Genomic DNA, 26,596 nt, shown 5'->3' with positions numbered 1-26,596 from the left:
GCATACACTGTAAATAACTCCATCATAAGGTTATTACGTGTAATGATTTAGTAAACAATCATTGAAGAGTAAGTTCTGTAAATTAATCAGTATATTTTCTAAAAGGATTGTAGTATTCTTGTACTTGTTTTAAGCCTATATTTTGTCATCTGAAGGTGAAAATTGGTCCAAACACCACTATCACTGCAGGCCAATTTGCACATATTAAGTGGGTGGGAGGTTCTCAAAAAGCCACAAGGTGGCTGTAACTCGTGGTCTTAGGAAGGCAGTTGCTTGCAAGCCACAGTGAAACTGGAAAAAATCAAATGAATTCATGGAGAAAGAGTCAAAGCCACAGCTGGACCCGGACAAAGTTTCTGACATTATTGGTGAGCCAAAATGATGAGAAAGTGGTTGAGGTGTACTTTAGTTGACTTTATTTGTTTATTTGTCAGGGAAAAGACAGGTGGGTTTGCCATATGTACATTGAAACATGTTTTTCTTGCTGTAATCATTCCTCCTGTTCATACTGACTGTTCATATGAGGCATCAGCAAACTGAATTAGTCAAATCAAGTGTATAACCTCCAAATATACAGACGTTTTAGTTCAAGATTCCCTCTTTGTGTTTCCTCAGACAGTGTTTCCATCCTAAACTACAGTGTAGAGACACTAACGCAAAGATAGAATTTCATACCAAAAAAGACCAATTTAGATGTCTCATATTAACTTCATATACAATTTTGGTTCTTTCTCACATATCAGATGCCAAATATCACACATGTGCACAGATCTGTAGCAGTCCCGTAACAGTCATTATGGAAGCTTTTTAATAGCATACAGTCAGAATGCCCAAAAGCCATTACTTTGACAGTTAGATGACGCTAGCAATGCTTAAGACTCATCTTCTGAAAGGGCCTTGACTTAGCTGTCAAAAAATAAGGAAGGATGGAGAGTTCTAAAATCAAATTACATCCAATTTCTTAATTTCTAATTTTCTTTCCTTGCTGCTTGTTTAAAAGGAAAGTGATACTCCTTCTTTAACATATGCTGTTGTAGAAATGTTGTCAGCTTTGCATGTTTTGCAAATATGTTGGTAGGATGATCTTGATTAACAAAATTAAAATTACATGGTAATTAACACAGATTACTCTGTCTTGGCTGATGAGAGCCCTAACAATTTAGATTTTATGACATATATATCTTATACAATACACAGTAAAACTGTGTGCAGACGAACACAAGTTGAGCAGAAGAAAGAGTGTGGCCTCGATGTAACTTGAAGGTGTGTTTAAAGTTAATGGAAGCATAATTGATTACCTGCCACAGTTGTGAATAGGTGTCCTACCAGTGCTAGAGTAATGGATTAGAGCAGTCATTGGATCAGTCCAGTTGCATTAAGCTTTGAGATAAATGCACAGACAGATATCAGTAAATATGAACTGTACCTTGTATTGATCGTACTAATCTCTCTTTCCCTCTCTGTCTCCTCCATGTTTCTCACTCTGTCTGTCTGTCTTTTTCATAAGCTCTTCCCAGGTGCCTAGATGGAGTTTAAAAGCTTTTTTTCTTATTATTATTTTTGTAATAATTTCTGTAATGATTTCAAGATAATGAAGTAAGTTAACAGATTGATTGGTTGAGTGTATCTCTGCTTATAACATATTTATTTTGAAAATGCTATATCTAGAAATTAAAGGTACATAAAGTCAATTGACATTTCTTTACAAGCAATAACTTAAATTTCAAAACATATAGGATTTTGAATAAGACAAACAAACCTATAATCCTATAGAGGTATAAGATTATAATAATTTATGGTCAATCCTAAAGGATTATAATATTATCAAACTCTTATAAGAGTATAGCATTTTGGAACTTTAAGTACTTTGAGACTTTTATAAGACTTAATCCTATTGGACAAACTTATAAGATTTTTGTAGTGGTAATCATATATAAATCCTACAGGATATCCTATAGGATAAAAAACTACAGTGCCCAGCTGCTGTAGGCAATTGCTGAGCCCCTTTTTAAAAATGAAACTATATTTGTGACTAATTTTTAAAGCTTTAAGTCTTCAGTAGAAATGAATGGACTGAGAGCCACAGACAGGGTGAGGAGGTCAGAAAACACTGAGAGACAGACTAACTAACACATTGCTCATTTTAGTGTTTTCATGCTTTGCTGACAACAAGAAAAACATAGATCACTAGTTTGTCAGATTAACAATCCTTCCTCTGGCTTTATAAAATAAAATGTAACGCATATAGTGACAAAATTCACAGTTTCACAGTTAACGGAGGACCTGTCCCCATAACACTATACATGGTGAACAATACACATTTTTTTTGACATATTGAAATAATCTAAACAATAGATATCTCTTCTTAAACAGAGCACCACTGCAATCTCTCAGCTTAAACCTGAGTTTAACCATATGCACAGCATGTATGTGTTAAACCTGAGATATAGAGACTTCTGGTGATTTCTACAGTAGTTTGGGTTAGGATAAATACATCTGTGCTTTACAGCTAACTGCAGCTCATGACATATCAACAGTTGCAGGTTGTCCATACACATGCGGTGCCTTATCCACAAATTTACTCTCCAACAGGCACAGCAACGTGATGAGAGCGAAGATGGAAAACGTCCTTCAGGTTGTACCGTCCCTTTCGGCTTTCTTTGTACAGATGGATGTATATACTGACGAAGACAATTGCTGCCAGAAGAAGGACTAATAGTACCACTAAAATAATGTACATGTAGTTCTCTGCAGAGGGTTGGGTGAGGGGTTTGGGTAAAGAAAACAGGAACAGATAATGTTATACATCAGACTAATGACAAAGCCAAAACCATCTTAAAGAGGAAGTTCATTGACGTCACATGTGTTGAAATTTTCCACTGCTGTGAGAAAGCAATACTGCAGTTGCTCTAACAATCACAACCCTGAAGATTGAAAATGACAAAACTTTAAACTCACCTTTGACATCCACGTTAAACTTCACAGTGACAGTCCCGATGTTGTTGTGGACAGAACAGATGTACTGCCCCTTGTGCTCCAAAGTTACAGACTCGATAGTGAGAATGTTGCCACTGAAGGGGGAACCACTGGCTGATGGGTGCGTCCAGTTGTATGAAGGGCTGGGGTTTCCCACAGCAGAGCAGTCCAGTTGTAGACGGTCTCCTTCTGTGACGGTGATCAGATCTGGATGTGATGACCCCTTTAGCTGAGGCTCATCTGTGTGTTGATTGAGGGAGGGAAGATACAAAACATGTCATTACAGAGAAATGGAAGCAATTTTGAACTTTAAACAGATGACTGCAGATATACAGTGTAAAAGAGCAGTGGTGGAAAGTACCAAACTACTTTTACCACAGTACTGTCCCTAACAGGTCATTTTACATCACTTTCGGTTTCTACTACAATATACTTTTACTTCACTATATTAGAGGGAAACATTTATTTAGAGGACTGGTTCACAATTTGTCAAGCCTGTCTTAAAACAACAGTCAGGTGCCCAAATTTCCATTGAAAGATGTTTTCCTCGCTGTAATCATTCCTTCTGTTCATACTGGCCATTAGAAGATCCCTTCACACACACTGTGGATTTTGGCCCCTTCCATATTAGTGCATTATGAATTGCCAAACTTGAAAAATTGTGAACCACAAAAGAGGCCAACATGATGACCAAATAAAACTTTTTTAAAGAGTTATGTGTTTGTGTCATATGTTTTTTTGTCAATGTCACATTAAAACTTTTACTAGCTGTCTCAGAAATAAGATGTGTGTCCGTTTTGTTGTCAGACTCACAGTAGACTGTTGCTGTGAGTTTTCCTGACTCCACCACTGGAGGAGTCTGTGGTCCTTCAGGTCCCAGGTCTAGCTTGGCTTCACACCAGTACTGTCCTCCATCATCTGCTTTACTAGGGATGATATCCAGAGTGAAGGTCTCAGTCACTGGTGTCTTTTCTGTGTTGTTGGACTGTAGTCTGTGCAGTTCTGTCTGTCCTTGGTAGAAGATCACATTGAGGTTACCAACAGGAGCAACTTCCTGGACGTGACACTGCAGTGTGTACTGATGACCCGCAGTCATTGACCCAGCGTGATTAAGGAAGCTGAAACTGACATTTTTTGGAGGCTCTGGGGAGACAAACAGAGAGATGTAGTGAGAGACGCACACAGTAAGATAAAGGTGGTGAACTACAGCTGACAATATGAAAAAACCTAAATCTATCCAACATATTTATTTATTATTTTGATTGTATATATTTAATTGTTACAGTAATGTTTTGTTCAACAGCAAGTTTACTTACGATAGACGGTTACAGGCAGGGTGCTACAACACTGGTTTTCATCATTATCAGTATAATAGCACATGGGAGATGTATCCCATTCAGTCAGGCTCTCAACCTCCCATGAAATTGTGGTTCCATTTATTGTAGCGTTCCCCACAGACTTTTCCAAACCAAATAACTCGTTTGGGCAAGTATGCTGACAAGCCAAGCACGTGGCAGAGGTTGGGTCACCAAACTTCACTACCAGTCTGGATGGAGTGAATACAGGTTTATCTGTACAGTTTTCATCTGTAACACAGACATGAAATGCCGAGATGAAAAAACTTGAACAATGAAACTATGAAAGTACATTAAACAGTCATCACACACACAGTGTCATTCAAGAAACCAACAGTCAATCAATGCTGTTTATCATGTAACAGAGTTTACTCAACTCATTTTCAACTAATTTATATTTTTCCTACATAGAATATCCATCTCTACTTAATGGGTGGATGTTACTGGTCAACCTAAAATGGTCTGTAAACTGAACATTAGCAGTTGTCCTGCTTACATGTGTTTTTCGGGACACACACACACACACTCACACACACACACACACACACACACACACACACACACACACACACACACACACACACACACGTTGTCATAGGTCACTTTTGGGGGAAATTCTATAGACTTACATTAATTTCCTGGAGACTTTGTAAATAAAATAACTCAGAGCGACATTTCTACACATATAACACTAAATATAACACTATAGAGGCTTTATATCATACACTACAAATACATTACTATACAATACAGCAAACAATAATGAAAGAAAAACACATTTTGGCAAACAAATTATTCAAAGATAAACTAACATACTATAACTGAATCTGAACCAGTCATTTGAGCACGTGCCAGTTTTAATTCCATCTCATATACGAGTGTTGAAAACATAAATAAATAAATAAATAAATAAACAACCAAACAAAACAACACACTAAACTGTCTTTGGTGGCGTATATCTAGACTGTATGGCTATTTAAGCATTTTTTATATCGTTCATTTCGTCCACATGGAGCAGTAAACGCTCTCTATGACGGAGAAACAAATGCAGAAGACTCACCACAGCTGGACACATGGAAGTCGTGCAGAGAGTTCAGCAAAGAAACAGCGAAAAATGCGTAACAGAGAAAAAACATTATGTCCCGTTAGTCTTCAGAGTACACAGAGCTCCTGGTAAAAATTAACGTTGCGCCAGAGTCCGACAGACGAAACGACTGAATTTGAAAGTAAAAGACCTAAAGAAGACCCACTATGAATAGCAGCTTCCCACTCATGTCGTCATGATTAGAGAAATGGAAAAAGTTTTTGGGGAACTCCGCTTACTTGTCATCACAAGATCATGATACTCAAAGATTTATGAGTCAACCTATGATTTAATCTGCCCAGACAGACCTCTGATCCAATCACACACAATATCACACACACACAGTATTTCGATGATTCATTTAAAAAAGTACCAATACAGCAATGTAAAATACTTTATTGTAAGTAAAAGTCCTGCATGAAAAATCCTACCTAAGTAAAAGTACAGAAGTATTAGCAGCAAAGATTAGATTATTTATATTGAAGCATCGGTGTTAGAGCAGCATGTTACTGTTGTAGCTGCTGGAGGTGGAGCTAGTTTGAACTGCTTTATATACAGTTAGCTAGTTTAGTCCAGTGGTTCCCAACGTAAGGGTCGGACCCCTCTAAAGGGTCACCAGATAAATCTGAGGGGTCGTGAGATGATTAATGAGAGAGGAAATAAATAAAAAAAAAAAAATAATAAAGTTCTGATGCACAAATCTGTTTTTAGTTTTTGGACTTTTTCTCTAATCTTTGATTTTTGGTGAAATATTGGATCGTTTGAACATTTATTGAAACGAAACCATGTGAGAAGTTTAGAGGGAAAAATCACTATTTGGTGGAGCTGTTAACAACTCATAGACATCTGAAATGTGACCCCGACTACACACTGGTTTTCGTAATATGTCAAAGACAAAAAGTATTGTATTTTAAAAGCTTGTTATATTATCCATTGTGTCAAATCTTCACCTGAAAAATAACTGAAGCTGTCAAATAAATGTAGTGGAGTAGAAAGTACAATATTTCCCTTTGAAATGTAGTGGAGTGGAAGTATAAAGTAGCAATAAATGGAAATATTCAAGTACAAGCACCTCAAAATTGTACTTAAGTTTAGAGGGAAAAAAATCACTATTTGGTGGAGCTGTTAACTACTCATAGACATCTGAAATGTGACCCCGAATACACACTGCTTTTTGTAAGACGTCAAAAGCCAAAAAGGTTGGAAACCACTGGTTTCATCTTGAACAATGTGTTGTATTTTAAAAGCTTGTTATATTATCCATTGTGTCAAATCTTCATCTGAAAAGTAACTAAAATGGAGTAGAAAGTACAATATTTCTCTGTGAAATGTAGTGGAGTGGAAGTATAAAGTAGCAATACATGGGAATATTCAGTTACAAGTACCTCAAAACTGTACTGCAATCAAACATCATCTCTGTTGCTAGATAAGCCTATTTTTGGTGGACACATTCAAGGAATTTGTATTCTTCAAACAACTCAAAACTACTTGCAAGAGCTGACTGATGAATAAATTGACATTTCTACAGAACCCGCATTCCATTCATACTCCACATGTTATCTCCAACTGTTTAGTTTTCCTCATATCAACTTTGTTTTTACTCTCTGTCTGTTTTTACTATGCCAAATGCCGACCCTCCCCTCCTCCAGTCCAGCTTTGAGTCCGAGGCAGGAAGGAAGGCCAGATAACAATGACACTTAATACTTAGAGCCACTTAGTACTAGAAAGAGGAAGTATATGTCAAGTGTGCTTTACAGTAAATGGCTTTATTAATGTTAATAAATCATTTACTAATGCACATATAAATCAACCTTTAAAAAGAACAAATTTGGGTTTCCAGCTTGTAAAAAAATCCTTCAATTTGCTTTACGGATCTACAAAAGACACCAGTCAAAGGTTTAATATGTTTGACATTGTGGGAAAAGATTGGTAAGCTACCATTCTCAAATCTGAATGGCCGAGCTATTGTCAGTAGCCACTTAATAGCCTGGCTCTGACCCAACAAATGCAGCGTACCAACACTTCAGTAAATTTAGGTCAGATATTAGGTCAGCGAGCACAAGTGTTAGGCTGTTGACTGCCTGCACTGTGTCAGATTGTCCTTGCTCTTGCTGCTGACCAGTTAACAGCTTTTATTATATGTTTTTACAATTCTTTTATCACCCTGTACACTTTTTTTAATGTTGTAGGAGTGCAAATATACCCTGAGGTACCTGTATTTTTAATGTTTAAATGGGTCTTGCCATAATTTTAAGGGTGCTCAAAAAAAAACAACAAAAAAAAAGGAAATACCTGGCTCAGGCAGCAGGCAGCACCGGCTACTGTTTATTTGAGGTTTAAGTTTAGTTTTAATCAATGTTCTCAGTATTTATTTATTGCTTTTAGAGGTTTTAGAAGTTTTTAGATGTTTTCTTTTTGCTTTTAGTACTGCAGTTGGTGGTGGCCTCCAGTCACAGGTGTAGTTGGTGCTCTGGGAGTTCATTCACCTTTCATAGTTTGAGGTATGTAGTGGCACATTATTTAGTCTGTGTTTCTTTTGTTTGTGGTGGTATCTGTCTTGTTTTTACAGATATCATACTGCCAATCCCTCTCACCATGGTTGATGGACACTAGGTCACAGTGCAACTGTCTATTAGCTCCCTTCTCTAACTTTGGTTTTATTGTTTTATAGATTTAATTGGTTTCATTAAAAGCCCATTATGGCACGACTCACACTGACTGCCTTGTTTTCGTCAGTGAAAGGCCCTGTGTCTTCAACCGTTCACTAAGGTAACCAGTTGATCATTTTTGCATAATTTTTATGCTTCAGTTTTAGTATGTATGTTGATATAATTTGTTAATTAGTGAGGTAACAAACATAAAACAGCAACAACATTAGTGTGAAAAGAACCAGAAAATAAATATACACATCAATACACATAAATACAACAAAAACACATTATGGCTCAAGTAAAATTTCATTGACCTGTGACCTTCCATCATAAATAGGTGATCTGATCTTACCTCCAAAAGTAGGCTGGTTAACAGGCTCAACAGGTGGTCGCCATAACTCAACAGTTAATCTCCATGTCTAATATTTTATTAGTCATTGACCTCATAAGACTTGCCTGTATTTATTCCCTAAGAACCTGTTTCTGTGTTTTAAGAATGAGCTCTGACAAAAATGAGCACAGATGAAGTAAGTCAGGACTTTGACTCCATTATCCACCCACATACATTTGAAATGACTGGATTAGTGAAATATGAACTCGGACAATTACACCTCTCTGGATAAAGTTAGTGCTAAATGTACTTACTCATATGTTGTATTTAGTTGTGTTTGTAACAGTGTTTATGGATGTCTTTAGAGGAAATGCAAGTTGATTTACTTTAAATCAGTTTTCCAGTTCTGCAAAGTAAACAGAAGTGGAACAGAGTTAAACATAGATTTGCTGACACAAGGGGGAAGTTGACCCTGGATGACATTCAAGAAGGCTGCGTTCACAGGAAGCATTGCTCTATCTAACCAGGATGAATATCAGATGACCCTATAACCTAAACATCATGGATGACAGCACCATCCGTTCTGTGTTGATTTACTGACATCACATAGCTTGGTCATAATTGCTTTGTCTTAAACTTGTAAACATTCAAAAGTAATATATGGACTGCAGACAGACTTTTTTATACACCCATAACACAGAGACAGCACACCATGTAATGTGTAGGGAGGAACTTCAAAAGTGATTATTGCGATTTATTTCTTTCAGTTATTGCGAATTTTTTACAACCTAATTTGGTCAAAAGGAGAAGGGGAACAACAGGTTATGTAGAGTCCCTTGGGAGCACTTCGCGTGTATCAGTAGCTCAGCTTTATCTCTGGGGAACACCCACAACTCCAGGACTGATGTCCAAATTAGGAAATATGCAACATGTAGCAGGTTAATGTGACTTCCCTTTTTGAGACCTGCTGATAGACGTAACAACGGAGCAGAGGAGAGACACTGAGATAGCAATGTAACTGACCTGCATGCTGGTATTTGACATGGGTTTTTTTTTTTTCAACATAATGTGCAAATGACATTAAAAGATACACAAGTTATTACCAATCAATAACGTAGTAGAGTAGATCATAGCAAGCTAAAGTTTGGGTATAAATAAGCCAAAAGTAAAATAAAAAATAACACTAAAACTGGGTCAAAACAACCCCTTAACTTGAGTGGCTTTCTGGGCAAAATTAACCCATTATTGTGTGGGTCAGATTTTAACCCAGTGATTTTCAGTGTGTGTTGCACTTTCTACTGAATTCATTACAGCAATGTCATATAGCGATAGGGATTGCAAACTATTACTCTACACTATGGTCAGATGAGTGTGAAAGTCAAACTGCGCAGTTTAAGTTCACTCCCTTTTTTCTGTGTAAGCTGAGCAACAGTACACCAGAAACACAACGTTTTTCTCCTTTTTTTAATCTGTTACTTCCTCAAATGATCTAAAGAAAAAAACTTATCATCAGACCTAGAAGTATTTTGGGGGTATTGAAGGGCCCTGATACACTTCTATTTTGTGACCTCAGGTCACCTTTTGTTTTCTGTTAAATTCATGAAATAATTAATTATTTACATTACTGCTGGCTATTGCTATAATTAGATTTTTTTTTTAATGTATTTTTTCTTGTTTTCTGTGATATCAAAATCAAAAGGCAGAATGATTTTTTTGAGTTGTGTAATCCTCACAGTAAGTGTTAATGGAATATTATCACTTGAGAATTAAATACTCCCACCCTGCTTTGTGTTCAGTTATTTATTTGAATGTGGTGAGAATCCTGTAGCAACTACATCTTGGATTACTGGGTGGAAAACAGTGTCTTATTTTCTTTTGCATGTCTGTCACCTCAAGTGTGGTTTATACGTTAACTAATAACTTTCCTCTGGCAGTGTTAATGTTGCTTCAGACAAGTGTGGAGCACAACCCTCCAGTTCTATGTTTAGTCCTGGTTAATTCATAACTTTTGCCATTTCCATTGTTTTTCCACCAAAGACAATGAGTTGTATGGCTTTTTGTACATTTTTATGGTACATTTTTGTACGTATTATACCTTTTACATATGACATTTTAACTTCTTGCCTCACAGGCTCAGGATCATGGCTTCCTCATCCTCCTTTGTGGGTTTCCTTCAAGATCTCTGGTTTCCTCACTTCTGCTAAAGACATGCAGGTCAGTGTGCTTCTCATTGCTTTCCTATTAAGTTATTTGAGGTATCAGAGTCATATAATAACAGACTTCTGTCATTTCTTAAAGTCTCTCTCCTGTCAAAACTGTGTTTTTTTTAATCTTGTTCCTTCAGTTGGATGTTTGAGTTTCACTGTGCAGGATTATGTATGTGCAGAGTTTGACAGTAGACACTAACATTCATCTGCCCAACGGGAAAGGTTTCTCTGTGCTCATCAAAATATCTGAGTTTACCTATTAGCATGATTTTTTATATTACAACTAGTTTGTAAGTCATTCGTGGTTCAATATACAACTTTCCCAAGTGTGATGTGGAACCTTGAAGCCTCCAGTGCACATACAAGAATGGACAGTGAAGATGGCGACATCTAGCGTCCAGCAGTAAAACATCATTATTTATTCATGGTTATTTTAATGAGAGAGAGAAGGAGAAGAAACAATCTTGAGGATTTTAATATGGTAATTGTTTTATTTTTGTGTGAAAAAAACCCCAACATATCAGACAAACATTATTATTCCAAGCAGAGTATTTTTTATTTTTATTTTGTCTTAATAAAGACATTAGAATAATAAATGTCCCCACTAATAACTTGAGGTGTGGACCATCACATTGATTCCTCACAACTATTCAAATTGAAAATGGATCTAGGAAATTAAGCAGTTTTTACAATTTGATCATTTTCAGATAAGTTTCAGATACATATTCCGACTTTAGTGCCTCCTGGTGGTCGTATAAATTAAGACTGTGACAGACAGCAATGCAGAACACAAGCGGCTGTATTCAGGGGGAATACATCATAGCTGTTTATAATACCACCACATTTGTCTGCAGGGTAGAACTACTGTAATAATGTGAATAATCTAATCATAAAGGAAGCCTGGATGGCTGTGAACTACATGTAAGGTCATGTCAAAAGACTGTGGTGCAAGAGTGAAAGTCTGTTCGTTTTCTCCAGGCAGTTCAACTTTTCAATGAGAGGAAATGGGCCTTGAGACCAACGTAAGGGCACATTAGACATACTTTGACTGTAATCTTGAGTTAAGAATGGAGACTACATTCAGAGTTTCAACTTTTATTCCACTTAACTCTTGGTGTACATGAACATGAATAATGAAAATACAATATTTAACTGAGTCAAGCATAAACACAAGACAGCATTTTATTATAAAGATACAGACTTTAACTGGTAACAAAGTATAGCATAATGGCTTCAGAGTAATAATATTGTATGTAGAAAACTGCAGAAACTATTATTTTAAACACTGCTCAGTTTGTAGATTATATAATATTGCATTTTAGTGGTTAAATATCAGTATTACATTGTGAAATTTAACCACTCTACACACTATACAACAGGTTGCCTCTCATTTGGAGAACTGATGTGTATCGGCATCAGATACGACCTATATTGGAAACTGTATTGTTGTGGAAACAAACTGCCCCTTACATGCCCTGGAAATGAACTCAGACTAGAGCAAAGACTAAAAGCATGAAGCACATACCGAAGCTGTGAATGAGTGTGCTACAGGAATTACTGTACGCACTACTGTTCACAGTGACGGTGAGTTTTCCTGACTCCACCACTGGATCTCTACTTAATGGATGGATGTTATTGGTCAACCTAAAATGGTCTATAAACTGAACATTAGCAGTTGTCCTGCTTACATGTGTTTTTCAGGACACACACAGACATACACACACACACACACACACACACACACACGTTGTCATAGGTCACTTTTGGGGGACATTATATAGACTTACATTAATTTCCTGGAGACTTTACTGCAAACTGTAAAGTCTACAATGTAAATAAAATAACTCACAGCGACATTTCTACACATAGAACACTATATATAACACTATAGAGGCTTTATATCATACACTACAAATACATTACTATACAATACAGCAAACAATAATGAAAGAAAAACACAATTTGGCAAACAAATTATTCAAAGATAAACTACTATACTATAACTGAATCTGAACCAGTCATTTGAGCACGTGCCAGTTTTGATTCCATCTCATATACAAGTGCTAAAAACAATAAAAAATAAATAAATAAATAAACAACCAAACAAAACAACACACTAAACTGTCTTTGATGGCGTATATCTAAGCTGTATGGCTATTTAAGCATTTATATATCATTAATTTCGTCCACATGGAGCAGTAAACGCTCATTATGGCGGACAAAAAATGTAGAAGACTCACCACAGCTGGACACATGAAAGTCGTGCAGAGAGTTCAGCAAAGAAACAGCGAGAAATGCGTAACAGAGAGAAAACATTATGTCCCGTTAGTCTTGTGAGCAAACAGAGGTCCTGGTAATAAAAATCGTTGAGGCCAAAGTCCGACAGAAGATTCGTCTGAAATTGAAAGTAAAAAAGCTGAAGAAAGCCCACCATGTACAGGATGGTACCTGCTTCTCAGTCTCGTCCTTATCACCAGATACGTGAACATAACTCCGGTGGTTTTAGCAGAAATCTGTTAACTTGCCAACACAGGATGTTGATGATATTGTGACGTGAGTCAACCTATGATTTCAACTGCTGAGACAGATCTCTGATCCACTGACACACACAAACACACAATATCAGTGGTGGAAGATGTGTTCAGATCCTTTACTTAAGTAAAAGTACCAATATAACAATGTAAAAATACTCCATTACAAGTAAACGTCCTGCATGAAAAATCCACCTAAATAAAAGTTGTAGTAAATGTAGTTGAAGTATTGCAGTAATCTATATATTATTGAATATGACATCATTAAATTATTAATACTGAAGCATCAGTGTTAGAGCAGCATGTTACTGTTGTAACTGCTGGAGGTGGAGCTAGTTTGAACTACTTTATATACAGTTAGCTGGTTTAGTCCAGTGGTTCCCAACCTAGGGGTCGGGCCCCTCTAAAGGGTCACCAGATAAATCTGAGGGGTCGTGAGATGATTAATGAGAGAGAAAATCGATAAATAAATAAAAATAAAGTTCTGATGCACAAATCTGTTTTCAGTTTTGGGACTTTTTCTCTAATCTTTGATTTCTGGTGAAATATTGGATCATTTGAACATTTATTGAAATGAAAGCATGTGAGAAGTTTAGAGGGAAAAATCACTATTTGGTGGAGCTGTTAACAACTCATAGACATCTGAAATGTGACCCCGACTACACACTGCTTTTTGTAAGACGTCAAAAGCCAAAAAGGTTGGAAACCACTGGTTTCATCTTGAACAATGTGTTGTATTTTAAAATGCTTGTTATATTATCCATTGTGTCAAATCTTCATCTGAAAAGTAACCAAAATGGAGTAGAAAGTACAATATTTCTCTGTGAAATGTAGTGGAGTGGAAGTATAAAGTAGCAATACATGGGAATATTCAGTTACAAGTACCTCAAAACTGTACTGCAATCAAACGTCATCTCTGTTGCTAGATAAGCCTATTTTTGGTGGACACATTCAAGGAATTTGTATTCTTCAAACAACTCAAAACTACTTGCAAGAGCTGACTGATGAATAAATTGACATTTCTACAGAACCCGCATTCCATTCATACTCCACATGTTATCTCCAACTGTTTAGTTTTCCTCATATCAACTTTGTTTTTACTCTCTGTCTGTTTTTAGTATGCCAAATGCCGACCCTCCCCTCCTCCAGTCCAGCTTTGAGTCCGAGGCAGGAAGGAAGGCCAGATAACAATGACACTTAATACTTAGAGCCACTTAGTGCTAGAAAGAGGAAGTATATGTCAAGTGTGCTTTACAGTAAATGGCTTTATTAATGTTAATAAATCATTTACTAATGCACATATAAATCAACCTTTAAAAAGAACAAATTTGGGTTTACAGCTTGTAAAAAAATCCTTCAATTTGCTTTACGGATCTACAAAAGACACCAGTCAAAGGTTTAATATGTTTGACATTGTGGGAAAAGATTGGTAAGCTACCATTCTCAAATCTGAATGGCCGAGCTATTGTCAGTAGCCACTTAATAGCCTGGCTCTGACCCAACAAATGCAGCGTACCAACACTTCAGTAAATTTAGGTCAGATATTAGGTCAGCGAGCACAAGTGTTAGGCTGTTTGATTGCCTGCACTGTGTCAGATTGTCCCTGCTCTTGCTGCTGACCACTTAACAGCTTTTATTATATGTTTTTACAATTCTTTTATCACCCTGTACACTTTTTTTAATGTTGTAGAAGTGCAAATATACCCTGAGGTACCTGTATTTTTAATGTTTTAATGGGTCTTGCCATAGTTTTAGGTGTGCTCAAAAAAAAAAAAAAAAAGGAAATACCTGGCTCAAAGTAAGAATATTTTATTTATGTGTAAAATCCATTTTAATCATGTTAACATCGGGCCAGTTTTAATAGTGCTGTTTTTGTGTTTTTACAGGCAGCACTGGCTACTGTTTATTTGAGGTTTAAGTTTAGCTTTAATCAATGTTCTCAGTAATTATTTATTGCTTTTAGAGGTTTTAGAAGTTTTTCAATGTTTTCTTTTTGCTTTTAGTACTGCAGTTGGTGGTGGCCTCCAGTCACAGGTGGAGTTGGTGCTCTGGGAGTTGATTCACCTTTCATAGTTTGAGGTATGTGGTGGCACATTATTTAGTCTGTGTTTCTTTTGTGTCACAACCCGGCTCAAGGCTGGACAAAGGAGGGGAGACCACACATGAGTTATAACTAAAAATAAATGTATTGTACAGAACATAAATGAAACTAGACACAACCAAAATCACATAGTGGAGGCCAGAGGGGAGAGGGCAAATGACTGCCTCCAGCTTATATGGAAGCTGGGCAGTCCAGGTGAGCTGAATCCTCCTGATGACCCAACTCCTCCCACCAGGCTCCCACAGGTAGAGGACTCGGAGTCTGTTCAGCATGGTTGACGGACACTAGGTCACAGTGCGACTGTCTATTAGCTCCCTTCTCTAACTTTGGTTTTATTGTTTTATAGATTTAATTGGTTTCAATAAAAGCCCATTATGGCACGACTCACACTGACTGCCCTTCAACCGTTCACAAAGGTAACCAGTTGATTATTTTTGCATAATTTTTATGCTTCAGTTTTAGTATGTATGTTGATATAATTTGTTAATTAGTGAGGTAACAAACATAAAACAGCAAAAATAGAATCTTAAAACCATCATCAACAACATTAATGTGAAAAGAACCAGAAAATAAATATCCACATCAATACACATAAATACAACAAAAACACATTATGGCTCAAGTAAAATTTCATTGACCTGTGACCTTCCATCATAAATAGGTGATCTGATCGCACCTCCAAAAGTAGGCTGGTTAACAGGCTCAACAGGTGGTCGCCATAACTCAACAGTTAATCTCCATGTCTAATATTTTATTAGTCATTGACCTCATAAGACTTGCCTGTATTTATTCCCTAAGAACCTGTTTCTGTGGTTTTAAGTATGAGCTCTGACAAAAATGAGCACAGATAAAGTAAGTCAGGACTTTGACTCCATTATCCACCCATATACATTTGAAATAACTGGATTAGTGAAATATGAACTCGAACAAGAATTACACCTCTCTGGTTAAAGTTGGTACTAAATGTACGTAGTGCTCATATGTTGTTGTATATATGTTTTGATGTTTACATTGAAATGAAGGTAACTCAATTGATAAGATAGATTTCCAATTTGAGACTCTAAGTAAAATTATAGTGTTTATGCATGTTTTAGAGGAAATGCAAGTTAATTTACTTTGAATCTGGGACTGTACTTTAGTGCCTCCTGGTGGTCGTATAAATTAAGACTGTGACAGACAGCAATACAGAACACAAGCTGCTGTATTCAGGGGGAATACATCATAGCTGTTTATAATACCACCACATTTGTCTGCAGGGTAGAACTACTGTAATAATGTGAATAATCTAATCATAAAGGAAGCCTGAATGGCTGTGAACTACATGTAAGGTCATGTCAAAAGACTGTGGTGCAAGAGCGAAGGTCTGTTTATTTTCTCCAGGCAGTTCAACTTTTCAATGAGAGGAAATGGGCCTTGAGACCAACGTAAGGGCACATTAGACATACTTTGACTGTAATCTTGAGTTAAGAATGGAGACTACATTCAGAGTTTCAACTTTTATTCCACTTAACTCTTGGTGTACATGAACATGAATAATGAAAATACAACATTTAACTGAGTCAAGCATAAACACAAGGCAGCATTTTATTATAAAGATACAGACTTTAACTGGTAACAAAGTATAGCATAATGGCTTCAGAGTAATAACACTGTATGTAGAAAACTGCAGAAACTATTATTTTAAACACTGCTCAGTTTGTAGATTATATAATATTGCATTTTAGTGGTTAAACATCAGTATTACATTGTGAAATTTAACCACTCTACACACTATACAACAGGTTGCCTCTCATTAGGAGAACTGATGTGTATCAGCATCAGATATGAGCTATATTGGAAACTGTATTGTTGTGGAAACAAACTGCCCCTTACATGCCCTGGAAATGAACTCAGACTAGAGCAAAGACTAAAAGCATGAAGCACATACCGAAGCTGTAAATCAGTGTGCTACAGGAATTACTGTACGCACTACTGTTCACAGTGACGGTGAGTTTTCCTGACTCCACCACTGGAGGAGGCTGTGGTCCTTCAGGTCCCAGATCTAGCTTGGCTTCACACCAGTACTGTCCTCCATTATCTTCTTTACTAGGGGTGATAACCAGAGTGAAGGTCTCATTCACTGGTGTATATTCTGCGTTGTTGGACTGTAGTCTGCGCAGTTCTGTCTGTCCTCTGTAGAAGGTCACATTGAGGTTACCAACAGGAGCAACTTCCTGGACGTGACACTGCAGTGTGTACGGATGACCCGCAGTCATCGACCCAGCCTGATTTAGGAAGCTGAAACTGACATTTTTTGGAGGCTCTGGGGAGACAAACAGAGAGATGTAGTGAGAGACGCACACAATAAGATAAAGGTGGTGAAATACAGCTGACAATAGAAAAAACCTAAATCTATCCAACATATTTATTTCTTATTTTGATTATATATATATTAAATTGTTACAGTAATGTTTTGTTCAACAGCAAGTTTACTTACGATAGACGGTTATAGGCAGGATGCTACAACACTGGTTAGCATCATCACCAGTATAATAGCACAGAATGGGATCTATATCCCATTCAGTCAGGCTGTCAACCTCCCATGAAATCGTGGTTCCATTTTTTGTACGGACCCCCACAGAGTTTTCCAAACCAAATAACTCGTTTAAGCAAGCATGCTGACAAACCAAGCACTTGGCAGAGGTTGGGTCACCAAACTTCACTACCAGTCTGGATGGAGTGAATACAGGTTTATCTGCACAGTTTTCATCTGTAAGACAGACATTAAAGAGATGTAAATTAGTTTGATGTAATATTGTTTTCATTCAGATTGACTCTGCTTATGTGCTTATTTATCTGCTTTGTTAACATTTTAAAATTTGTTATTACAACTTATCCCAAAACAATTATTCTTTTTTGTATCCATCAGTCACTATTTCTCTTTGCAGCCTGATACACTCTGAAGTTTTGAAGTTATTATTATCTGATTATTATTAATATTAATATGGCATTTCAGTGTTGTAGTTGGTGGAGCTCATTTTAACCTTCAATATAATGATAGGTAGTTTCATCTATAACAATGCATCATAATTTATAAGCGTATCATATGAAGGCCTACAGTGTGTATTGTTGAGTTTTTCACTTGACTAACAAATGTTTTTAAATGTTTTTTAATTACTTACCACAACTGAACACATGGAAACCTCGCAGAGAAGTCATCAAAGACACAATTGAAAGTAAGACACGGAAAAACATCATTTCCAAACAGTCTTGTGAAGCAACTATTCAGTCTGGTATTAAAACTGTTGAATATAAAGATGGTCAGATGGGTGTGAAAGTCAAACTGCGCAGTTTAAGTCCACTCTCTTTTTTCTGCGAAAGCTGAGCACCAGTGCACCGGAAACACAAGGTTTTCCCCCTTTCTTATCGTTTACTTCCTCAAATGATCTAAAAAAAACCTTATCATCAGACCCAGAAGTATTCTGGGGGTACTGAAGGGCCCTGATACACTTCTATTTCGTGACCTCAGGTCACCTTTTCTTTTCTGTTAAAGTCATGAAATAATGAATTATTTACATTACTGCTGGCTATTACTATAATTAGATTTTTAAATGTAGTTTTTCTTGTTTTCTGTTATATCAAAATCAAAAGGCAGAATGATTTTTTTGAGTTGTGTAATCCTCACAGTAAATGTTAAGGGAATATTATCATTTGAGAATTAAATACTCCCACCCTGCTTTGTGTTCAGTTGTTTATATGAATGTGGTGAGAATCCTGTAGCAGCTACATCTTGGATTACTGGGAGCACAGCCCTCCAGTTCCATGTTTAGTCTTGATTAATTCATAACTTTGCCATTTCCATTGTTTTTATACCGAAGACAATGAGTTGTGTGGCTTTTTTGATACACTTTTATGGTACATTTTTGTACGTATTATACTTTTTACCTGTGACATTTTAATGTGTTGCCTCACAAGCTCATGATCATGGCTTCCTCTTCAGCAAGCCTTCTTCCTTTGTGAGTTTCCTTGAGATTCTCTGGTTTCCCCCTTTCTGCTAAAGACATGCAAGTCATGTGAATTGGAAACTGCAAATTGTCTTTCCTTTCTTGTTAATATTGTAAGCATTTATTAAATTTGCACCTGTCTTCCAGTGCTAAAAGTTTAGTATTGCATCAAAGTGTTCAACCTTTCAATGAGAGGACATCGGTGTGAAAAATTACATATGTACAGTATATATTGAATATTGTATGCCTACAGTGAGATATTGAATCAATAATGGGGAATTCATTCAAATTTAAAGCTTTATTTATATTAACTGTTGATGTACATGAACATAAATGGTAAAAATACTGTTTTTAAAGCCAAAACCTATAGAATTTGTACGTGTTTATACCATCTTTCGAATCTTTCTGATGGCACAAGTCTCCATTTGTAGAAAAACGAGACAATCCCAGTGAAAACTGGTGCACTGCATTCATCTTAGTGTCCCCTTGGTCATATCGCTTTGTGTGTATTTTGATGCAACCACTGGGAGGCGCCAGAGTTAGAAAATATTCAAATCCTACACTTAAATCCCTTTTTCATACGTGCGCTGGCTTGGCTTGACTCGCTGTGACGCAGCAGGGATTTCCATCTCCATTACAACAGGGCTACCTGTTTGAAGGTGTGTTTTCAACTGATGATGCGCTTTTATTGAGTCGATGACTTGAGCAGTGCCCTCTTTACCCTGGTTCTCTATTGTTCTCTATTACTGTGCAACAGTTGTTTGTAGCCAGCTACTTGTCATCATGGATTTTAAGGCTGTTGCTATGATTTTGCTTGGCATCTACTGCTTACTGCTTGAAAAATAGAGGCGGGATGACAAAATGGACCTAGAGGAGGAAGCTGAATCGTCACTGAATATCAACAAAGCCCATTTGACGTCACCGCAACCCGCTCGGAGGCAGGTCAGGTGCACTTTGACCTGACTTCGGAGATGGTCCATCTAGGACACGACTCAGAATCAGTGCGTTTAAAATGGTAATGGAAATGCAAATCAATGCAGCATAGTTTGACTCAGCGTGGCCACAAGTGCCAATGGAAAAGGGCAAATAGTGGCTTTAATTTAATAAAATATAAACATAATGTCACAACATAACATACAGAAAGGACCACAATGGAAATAAGCTCTTGGGCTTTATTGTGTTTTATTCTTTTGACAAATACTGTACAAAGATATGATGCTTCCTGGTTGAGGCTGTGCATATGTTATTTATTTATATGTGTCATATATTTTTTGCATTGTCAATAAAGAATTCAATTTCAAAACAGAAAACACAGTTATGGCAATAATATAACATTTATTGACAGCTCTTAAACAGTGATTTTTGCCAAGCCATAACCTGTTGGTTGGTCGGCCACTTTGGTCTGAAATATCTCAACAACTATTGGATGAATTGCCATGAAATTAAGTACAGAAATCTACTGTGCACACAAGATGTATCCCAATGACAGTGGTGATCCCTAACCTTTCCTCTAGCACCACCATATAATTGACGTGTGGTTTCCAGTGAAGTATCGCAACATCTACTAGACTGAGTAGCACAATATCAACGTTTTAACTATACCGTTAGCCAGTCAAAATTTGTCCAATACATTTATTTACAACCAAATACCTGCAAAACGATTCCCGTTCCAATCAGCCTCAACTGTACTTTGTGTTTAGTTCTAATTACAGCAAAAGTTAGCGTGTTAACATGCTGAACTAAGATAGTATACACAGTAAAAATTATACCTGCTCAACATCAACATATTAGCATTGCCATTGTGAGCCTGTTAGACGTTTAGCACAATGTACAGCTGCACCTGCTGCCTCACAGAACCGTTAGCATGGCTGTAGACTCAACTCTCTATTCTACTCCGAGTACTCTTCAATAAGAAAGCCATTCTAATGTATCAATTACTACAGTATATTCTGTACATGCATATGTAGGAAAGCAGAAACTATCATTTCATATATCAAGGGGGATGTATCATGCACATTTCCAAGTCTATATTTATATTCTGGAGACCTACTGGAATAACTTTGTATTATTTACAGTTCAAAAAACTCTTTATTTATCTTATACTGGCTCTTCATGCAGCCCCTCAGTTCATCCCCTGTCTGAAACAGTGTAAAAATAACAGAAAATCACAAAAACCATTATATGTCCCCTTTAAACATTGCTCACATATAAGGTAAAGCCCTTTACTACTTAAACACCAGGATAATTGTAAAAAGTAAGCATTCTTACAGCCCCTTCTCATTGCGTAATAGCTAAACAAGTTGTATTGACATCAGATGTTAGATATAAAGGACATGTATAAAATACATTTTATTGCCCAACTATATTCTTTTGAATCAATTTATTACATGAAGTTGTTCTGAAAACAAACTGCCTCTTAAATTCCCCTGGAATTAACTCAAACCAGAGCAAAGAATAACAGCATGAGACACATAGTAAACCTGTGAATCAGTAGGTTGCTGGTACTCCTGTTCGGTGTGGCTGTGGTTAACTGCAAACCTGTGGACACACATACAGTTAACTTGTGATGCTGCCAACCAACGTCTTTTCCTGAGGGACTGACATCAGTCATGTTTGCTGTTTGGAAAATCTTTTAAAACTTTTGATCAGTTCCCTGTATTGTATCACCTCCCAGTGTTTTTACATTTATATATTAACAACACTTTGTTGGATGCAAAATATGGAGCCCTGTAACTGACAAAAGGGAGTAAAAGGTTTTTAGATGCATCAAAGATATAATTGTATACAAAGGTGTGATAGCAAATATGTAAATATGGCCATAATGGTAGTAATAATGGTGGTAAAACAATAAAAATAAACACAAATAGAATTAGAATTTTTATGGGTAACACTTTTACCACCCTCTATTTAGCATTTAAAAGCAGTACATTAACAGCTAATAAATGGTTTATAACACTATAATGTTGTTGGCAGATACAAGTATTTAATGTATCTGTCAACAACTATAACTCCTCCTGTGGGCATCCACAAGGGGACGCTGGTCTATAAGCAGATAATAAATGACAATATGAAACAGCAATAATAATATGAAACAAGTCATAATTTCTGACAAATACTGTACATTAATAAACACTTAAAATTAGTTTCAAATATTGTTTTTATACAGCTTGTGAATGCTAATGAAGGGGACTTAAAGTAAAGTGTTACCATGTTATATAATCATCTGTATTGTTAATTAAAAATTGGACATTTGGAGAGTCAAATGAGAAATATTGCTTGGGGAAAATAGAAAATAAATGAATAGTAAAATGTGTGCTGAGACTTGAGTTATATTTTTGAATCGTCTGATAACCTTTTAGTGTCATTTTTATGGCTCCATGGAAACATTCTCATTAAAAAACATAGATTACATACAAACATGAAATAATCATTCAGCAATTTAAACTATTAATACAAGTTAGATTTTAAAGCCTAATATGAATTATTAGTAATTTGCATAATTGCAGATTGTAAATATGTGTAGAAGAAGAAGAAGAGGGCAATGATGGTAATGACGATAATAAATGTTGCCTGGGCGTTTTTAAAATGGTTAACTGCAAGGAGTTCAGGGTACAGGTGTAGATAAAGGAACAGTTAAAAGTCTGAACTCACCTTGGATAACCACGTTAAACTTCATAGGAACAGTCCCCAAAGTGTTGTGGACAGAACAGATGTACTGTCCTTCATCCACAGAAGTTACAGACTCTATAGTGAGAATGTCACCACTGAAGGGGGAACCACTGGCTGATGGGAGCGTCCAGTTGTAGGAGGGGCTTGGGTTTCCCACAGCAGAGCAGTTCAGTTGTAGACGGTCTCCTTCTGTGACGGTGATCAGATCTGGATGTGTTGACCCCTTTAGCTGAGGCTCATCTGTGTGTTGATTTAGGGAGGGAAGATACAAAACATGTCATTACAGAGAAATGGAAGCAATTTTGAACTTTAAACAGATGAATGCAGGTATACAGTGTAAAAGAGCAGTGGTGGACAGTACCAAACTACTTTTACCACAGCACTGGCCCTAACAGACCGTTTTTAAAGAGTTATGTGTTTGTGTCATATGTTTTTTTGTCAATGTCACATTAAAACTTTTACTAGCTGTCTCACAAATAAGATGTGTGTCTTTTTTGGTTGTCAGACTCACAGTAGACTGTTGCTGTGAGTTTTCCTGACTCCACCACTGGAGGAGGCTGTGGTCCTTCAGGTCCCAGATCTAGCTTGGCTTCACACCAGTACTGTCCTCCATCATCTTCTTTACTAGGGGTGATATCCAGAGTGAAGGTCTCATTCACTGGTGTCTTTTCTGTGTTGTTGGACTGTAGTCTGCCCAGTTCTGTCTGTCCTCTGTAGAAGGTCACATTGAGGTTACCAACAGGAGCAACTTCCTGGACGTGACACTGCAGTGTGTACAGATGACCTGCAGTCATCGACCCAGCATGATTTAGGAAGCTGAAACTGACATTTTTTGGAGGCTCTGGGGAGACAAACAGAGAGATGTAGTGAGAGACGCACACAATAAGATAAAGGTGGTGAACTACAGCTGACAATAGAAAAAACCTAAATCTATCCAACATATTTATTTCTTATTTTAATTATATATATATTAAATTGTTACAGTAATGTTTTGTTCAACAGCAAGTTTACTTACGATAGACGGTTACAGGCAGGGTGCTACAACACTGGTTATTATCATCACCAGTATAATAGCACATGGGAGATGTATCCCATTCAGTCAGGCTGTCAACCTTCCATAAAATCGTGGTTCCATTTATTGTAGCGTTCCCCACAGAGTTTTCCAAACCATATAACTCGTTTGGGCAAGTATGCTGACAAACCAAGCACTTGGCAGAGGTTGGGTCACCAAAATTCACTACCAGTCTGAATGGAGTGAATACAGGTTTATCTGCACAGTTTTCATCTGTAAGACAGACATTAAAGAGATGTAAATTAGTTTGATGTAATATTGTTTTTATTCAGATTGACTCTGCTTATGTGCTTATTTATCTGCTTTGTTAACATTTTAAAATTTGTTATTAAAACTTATCCCAAAACAATTATTCTTTTTTGTATCCATCAGTCACTATTTCTCTTTGCAGCCTGATACACTCTGAAGTTCTGAAGTTATTATTATCTGATTATTATTAATATTAATATGGCATTTCAGTGTTGTAGTTGGTGGAGCTCATTTTAACCTTCAATATAATATTAGGTAGTTTCATCTATAACAATGCATCATAATTTATAAGCGTATCATATGAAGGCCTACAGTGTGTATTGTTGAGTTTTTCACTTGACTAACAAATGTTTTTAAATGTTTTTTAATTACTTACCACAACTGAACACATGGAAGCCTCGCAGAGAAGTCATCAAAGACACGATTGAAAGTAAGACACGGAAAAACATCATTTCCAAACAGTCTTGTGAAGCAACTATTCAGTCTGGTATTAAAATCGTTGAATATAAAGAAAGTGAAAGTCAAACTGCGCAGTTTAAGTCCACTCCCTTTTTTCTGCGAAAGCTGAGCACCAGTGCACCGGAAACACAAGGTTTCCCCCCTTTCTTATCTTTTACTTCCTCAAATGATCTAAAAAAAAACTTATCAGACCCAGAAGTATTCTGGGGGTATTGAAGGGCCCTGACACACTTCTATTTTGTGACCTCAGGTCACCTTTTCTTTTCTGTTAAATTCATGAAATAATGAATTATTTACATTACTGCTGGCTATTACTATAATTAGATTTTTAAATGTAGTTTTTCTTGTTTTCTGTTATATCAAAATCAAAAGGCAGAATGATTTTTTTGAGTTGTGTAATCCTCACAGTAAATGTTAAGGGAATATTATCATTTGAGAATTAAATACTCCCACCCTGCTTTGTGTTCAGTTATTTATTTGAATGTGGTGAGAATCCTGTAGCAGCTACATCTTGGATTACTGGGAGCACAGCCCTCCAGTTCCATGTTTAGTCTTGATTAATTCATAACTTTGCCATTTCCATTGCTTTTATACCGAAGACAATGAGTTGTGTGGCTTTTTTGATACACTTTTATGGTACATTTTTGTATGTATTATACTTTTTACCTGTGACATTTTAATGTGTTGCCTCACAAGCTCATGATCATGGCTTCCTCTTCAGCAAGCCTTCTTCCTTTGTGAGTTTCCTTCAGATTCTCTGGTTTCCCCCTTTCTGCTAAAGACATGCAAGTCATGTGAATTGGAGACTGTAAATTGTCTTTCCTTTCTTGTTAATATTGTAAGCATTTATTAAATTAGCACCTGTCTTCCAGTGCTAAAAGTTTAGTATTGCATCAAAGTGTTCAACCTTTCAATGAGAGGACATTGGTGTGAAAAATATTGAATACTGTATGCCTATAGTGAGATATTGAATCAATAATGGGGAATTCATTCACATTTAAAGCTTTATTTATATTAACTGTTGATGTACATGAACATAAATGGTAAAAATACTGTTTTTAAAGCCAAAACCTATAGAATTTGTACGTGTTTATACCATCTTTAAAATCTCTCTGATGGCACAAGTCTCCATTTGTAGAAAAACGAGACAATCCCAGTGAAAACTGGTGCACTGCATTCATCTTAGTGTCCCCTTGGTCATATCGCTTTGTGTGTGTTTTGATGCAACCACTGGGAGGCGCCAGAGTTAGAAAATATTCAAATCCTACACTTAAATCCCTTTTTCATACATGCGCTGGCTTGGCTTGACTCGCTGTGACGCAGCAGGGATTTCCATCTCCATTATAACAGGGCTACCTGTTTGAAGGTGTGTTTTCAACTGATTATGCGCTTTTATTGAGTCGATGACTTGAGCAGTGCCCTCTTTACCCTGGTTCTCTATTGTTCTCTATTACTGTGCAACAGTTGTTTGTAGCCAGCTACTTGTCATCATGGATTTTAAGGCTGTTGCTATGATTTTGCTTGGCATCTACTGCTTACTGCTTGAAAAATAGAGGCGGGATGACAAAATGGACCTAGAAGAGGAAGCTGAATCGTCACTGAATATCAACAAAGCCCATTTGATGTCACCGCAACCCGCTCGGAGGCAGGTTGGGTGCACTTTGACCTGACTTCGGAGATGGTCCATCTAGGACACGACTCAGAATCAGTGCGTTTAAAATGGTAATGGAAATGCAAATCAATGCAGCTTAGTTTGACTCAGCGTGGCCACAAGTGCCAATGGAAAAGGGCAAATAGTGGCTTTAATTTAATAAAATATAAACATAATGTCACAACATAACATACAGAAAGGACCACAATGGAAATAAGCTCTTGGGCTTTATTGTGTTTTATTCTTTTGACAAATACTGTACAAAGATATGATGCTT

At 36.8% G+C, this 26,596-nt stretch overlaps 2 protein-coding genes across 5 annotated transcripts in view; both read right to left on the bottom strand.

The window, feature by feature from the left end:
* LOC137180066 (intercellular adhesion molecule 2-like) overlaps positions 1-13,459 on the bottom strand; it is a 30,495-nt gene extending 17,036 nt beyond the window's left edge. Inside the window, exons 1-5 of one of the 4 annotated variants that reach the window (XM_067585258.1) lie at positions 12,845-13,452; positions 4,293-4,562; positions 3,790-4,119; positions 2,959-3,216; positions 402-2,748 (exon numbers count right to left, since the gene is read on the bottom strand). In XM_067585258.1, the coding sequence (XP_067441359.1) occupies positions 2,579-2,748; positions 2,959-3,216; positions 3,790-4,119; positions 4,293-4,562; positions 12,845-12,920 (1,104 nt within the window). In that variant the 5' untranslated portion in view covers positions 12,921-13,452 and the 3' untranslated portion in view covers positions 402-2,578. Of the gene's footprint in view, positions 1-401; positions 2,749-2,958; positions 3,217-3,789; positions 4,120-4,292; positions 4,563-5,391; positions 5,942-12,844 lie in introns of those variants that run through there. The other 3 variants (XM_067585257.1, XM_067585256.1, XM_067585255.1) reach the window with 3 other exon arrangements.
* A 3,258-nt stretch (positions 13,460-16,717) lies between these two features.
* LOC137173447 (vascular cell adhesion protein 1-like) lies at positions 16,718-25,135 on the bottom strand. The gene is made up of 7 exons (XM_067578299.1): positions 24,586-25,135; positions 23,904-24,173; positions 23,400-23,729; positions 22,871-23,128; positions 21,659-21,757; positions 17,713-17,985; positions 16,718-17,538 (listed from the first exon to the last, which is right to left on the bottom strand). Exons 1-7 carry the CDS (start codon positions 24,659-24,661, stop codon positions 17,126-17,128), a joined length of 1,719 nt encoding a protein of 572 aa, XP_067434400.1. The 5' UTR covers positions 24,662-25,135; the 3' UTR covers positions 16,718-17,125.
* Positions 25,136-26,596: the final 1,461 nt, after the last annotated feature.

The sequence above is a fragment of the Thunnus thynnus genome, chromosome 3 (assembly GCF_963924715.1).
Source record: "Thunnus thynnus chromosome 3, fThuThy2.1, whole genome shotgun sequence".
In the NCBI taxonomy this organism is placed as follows: Eukaryota; Metazoa; Chordata; class Actinopteri; order Scombriformes; family Scombridae; genus Thunnus; species Thunnus thynnus.
The sequence above is the reverse complement of the archived record's forward strand: the minus strand, read 5'-3'. Positions and strand labels throughout refer to the sequence as shown.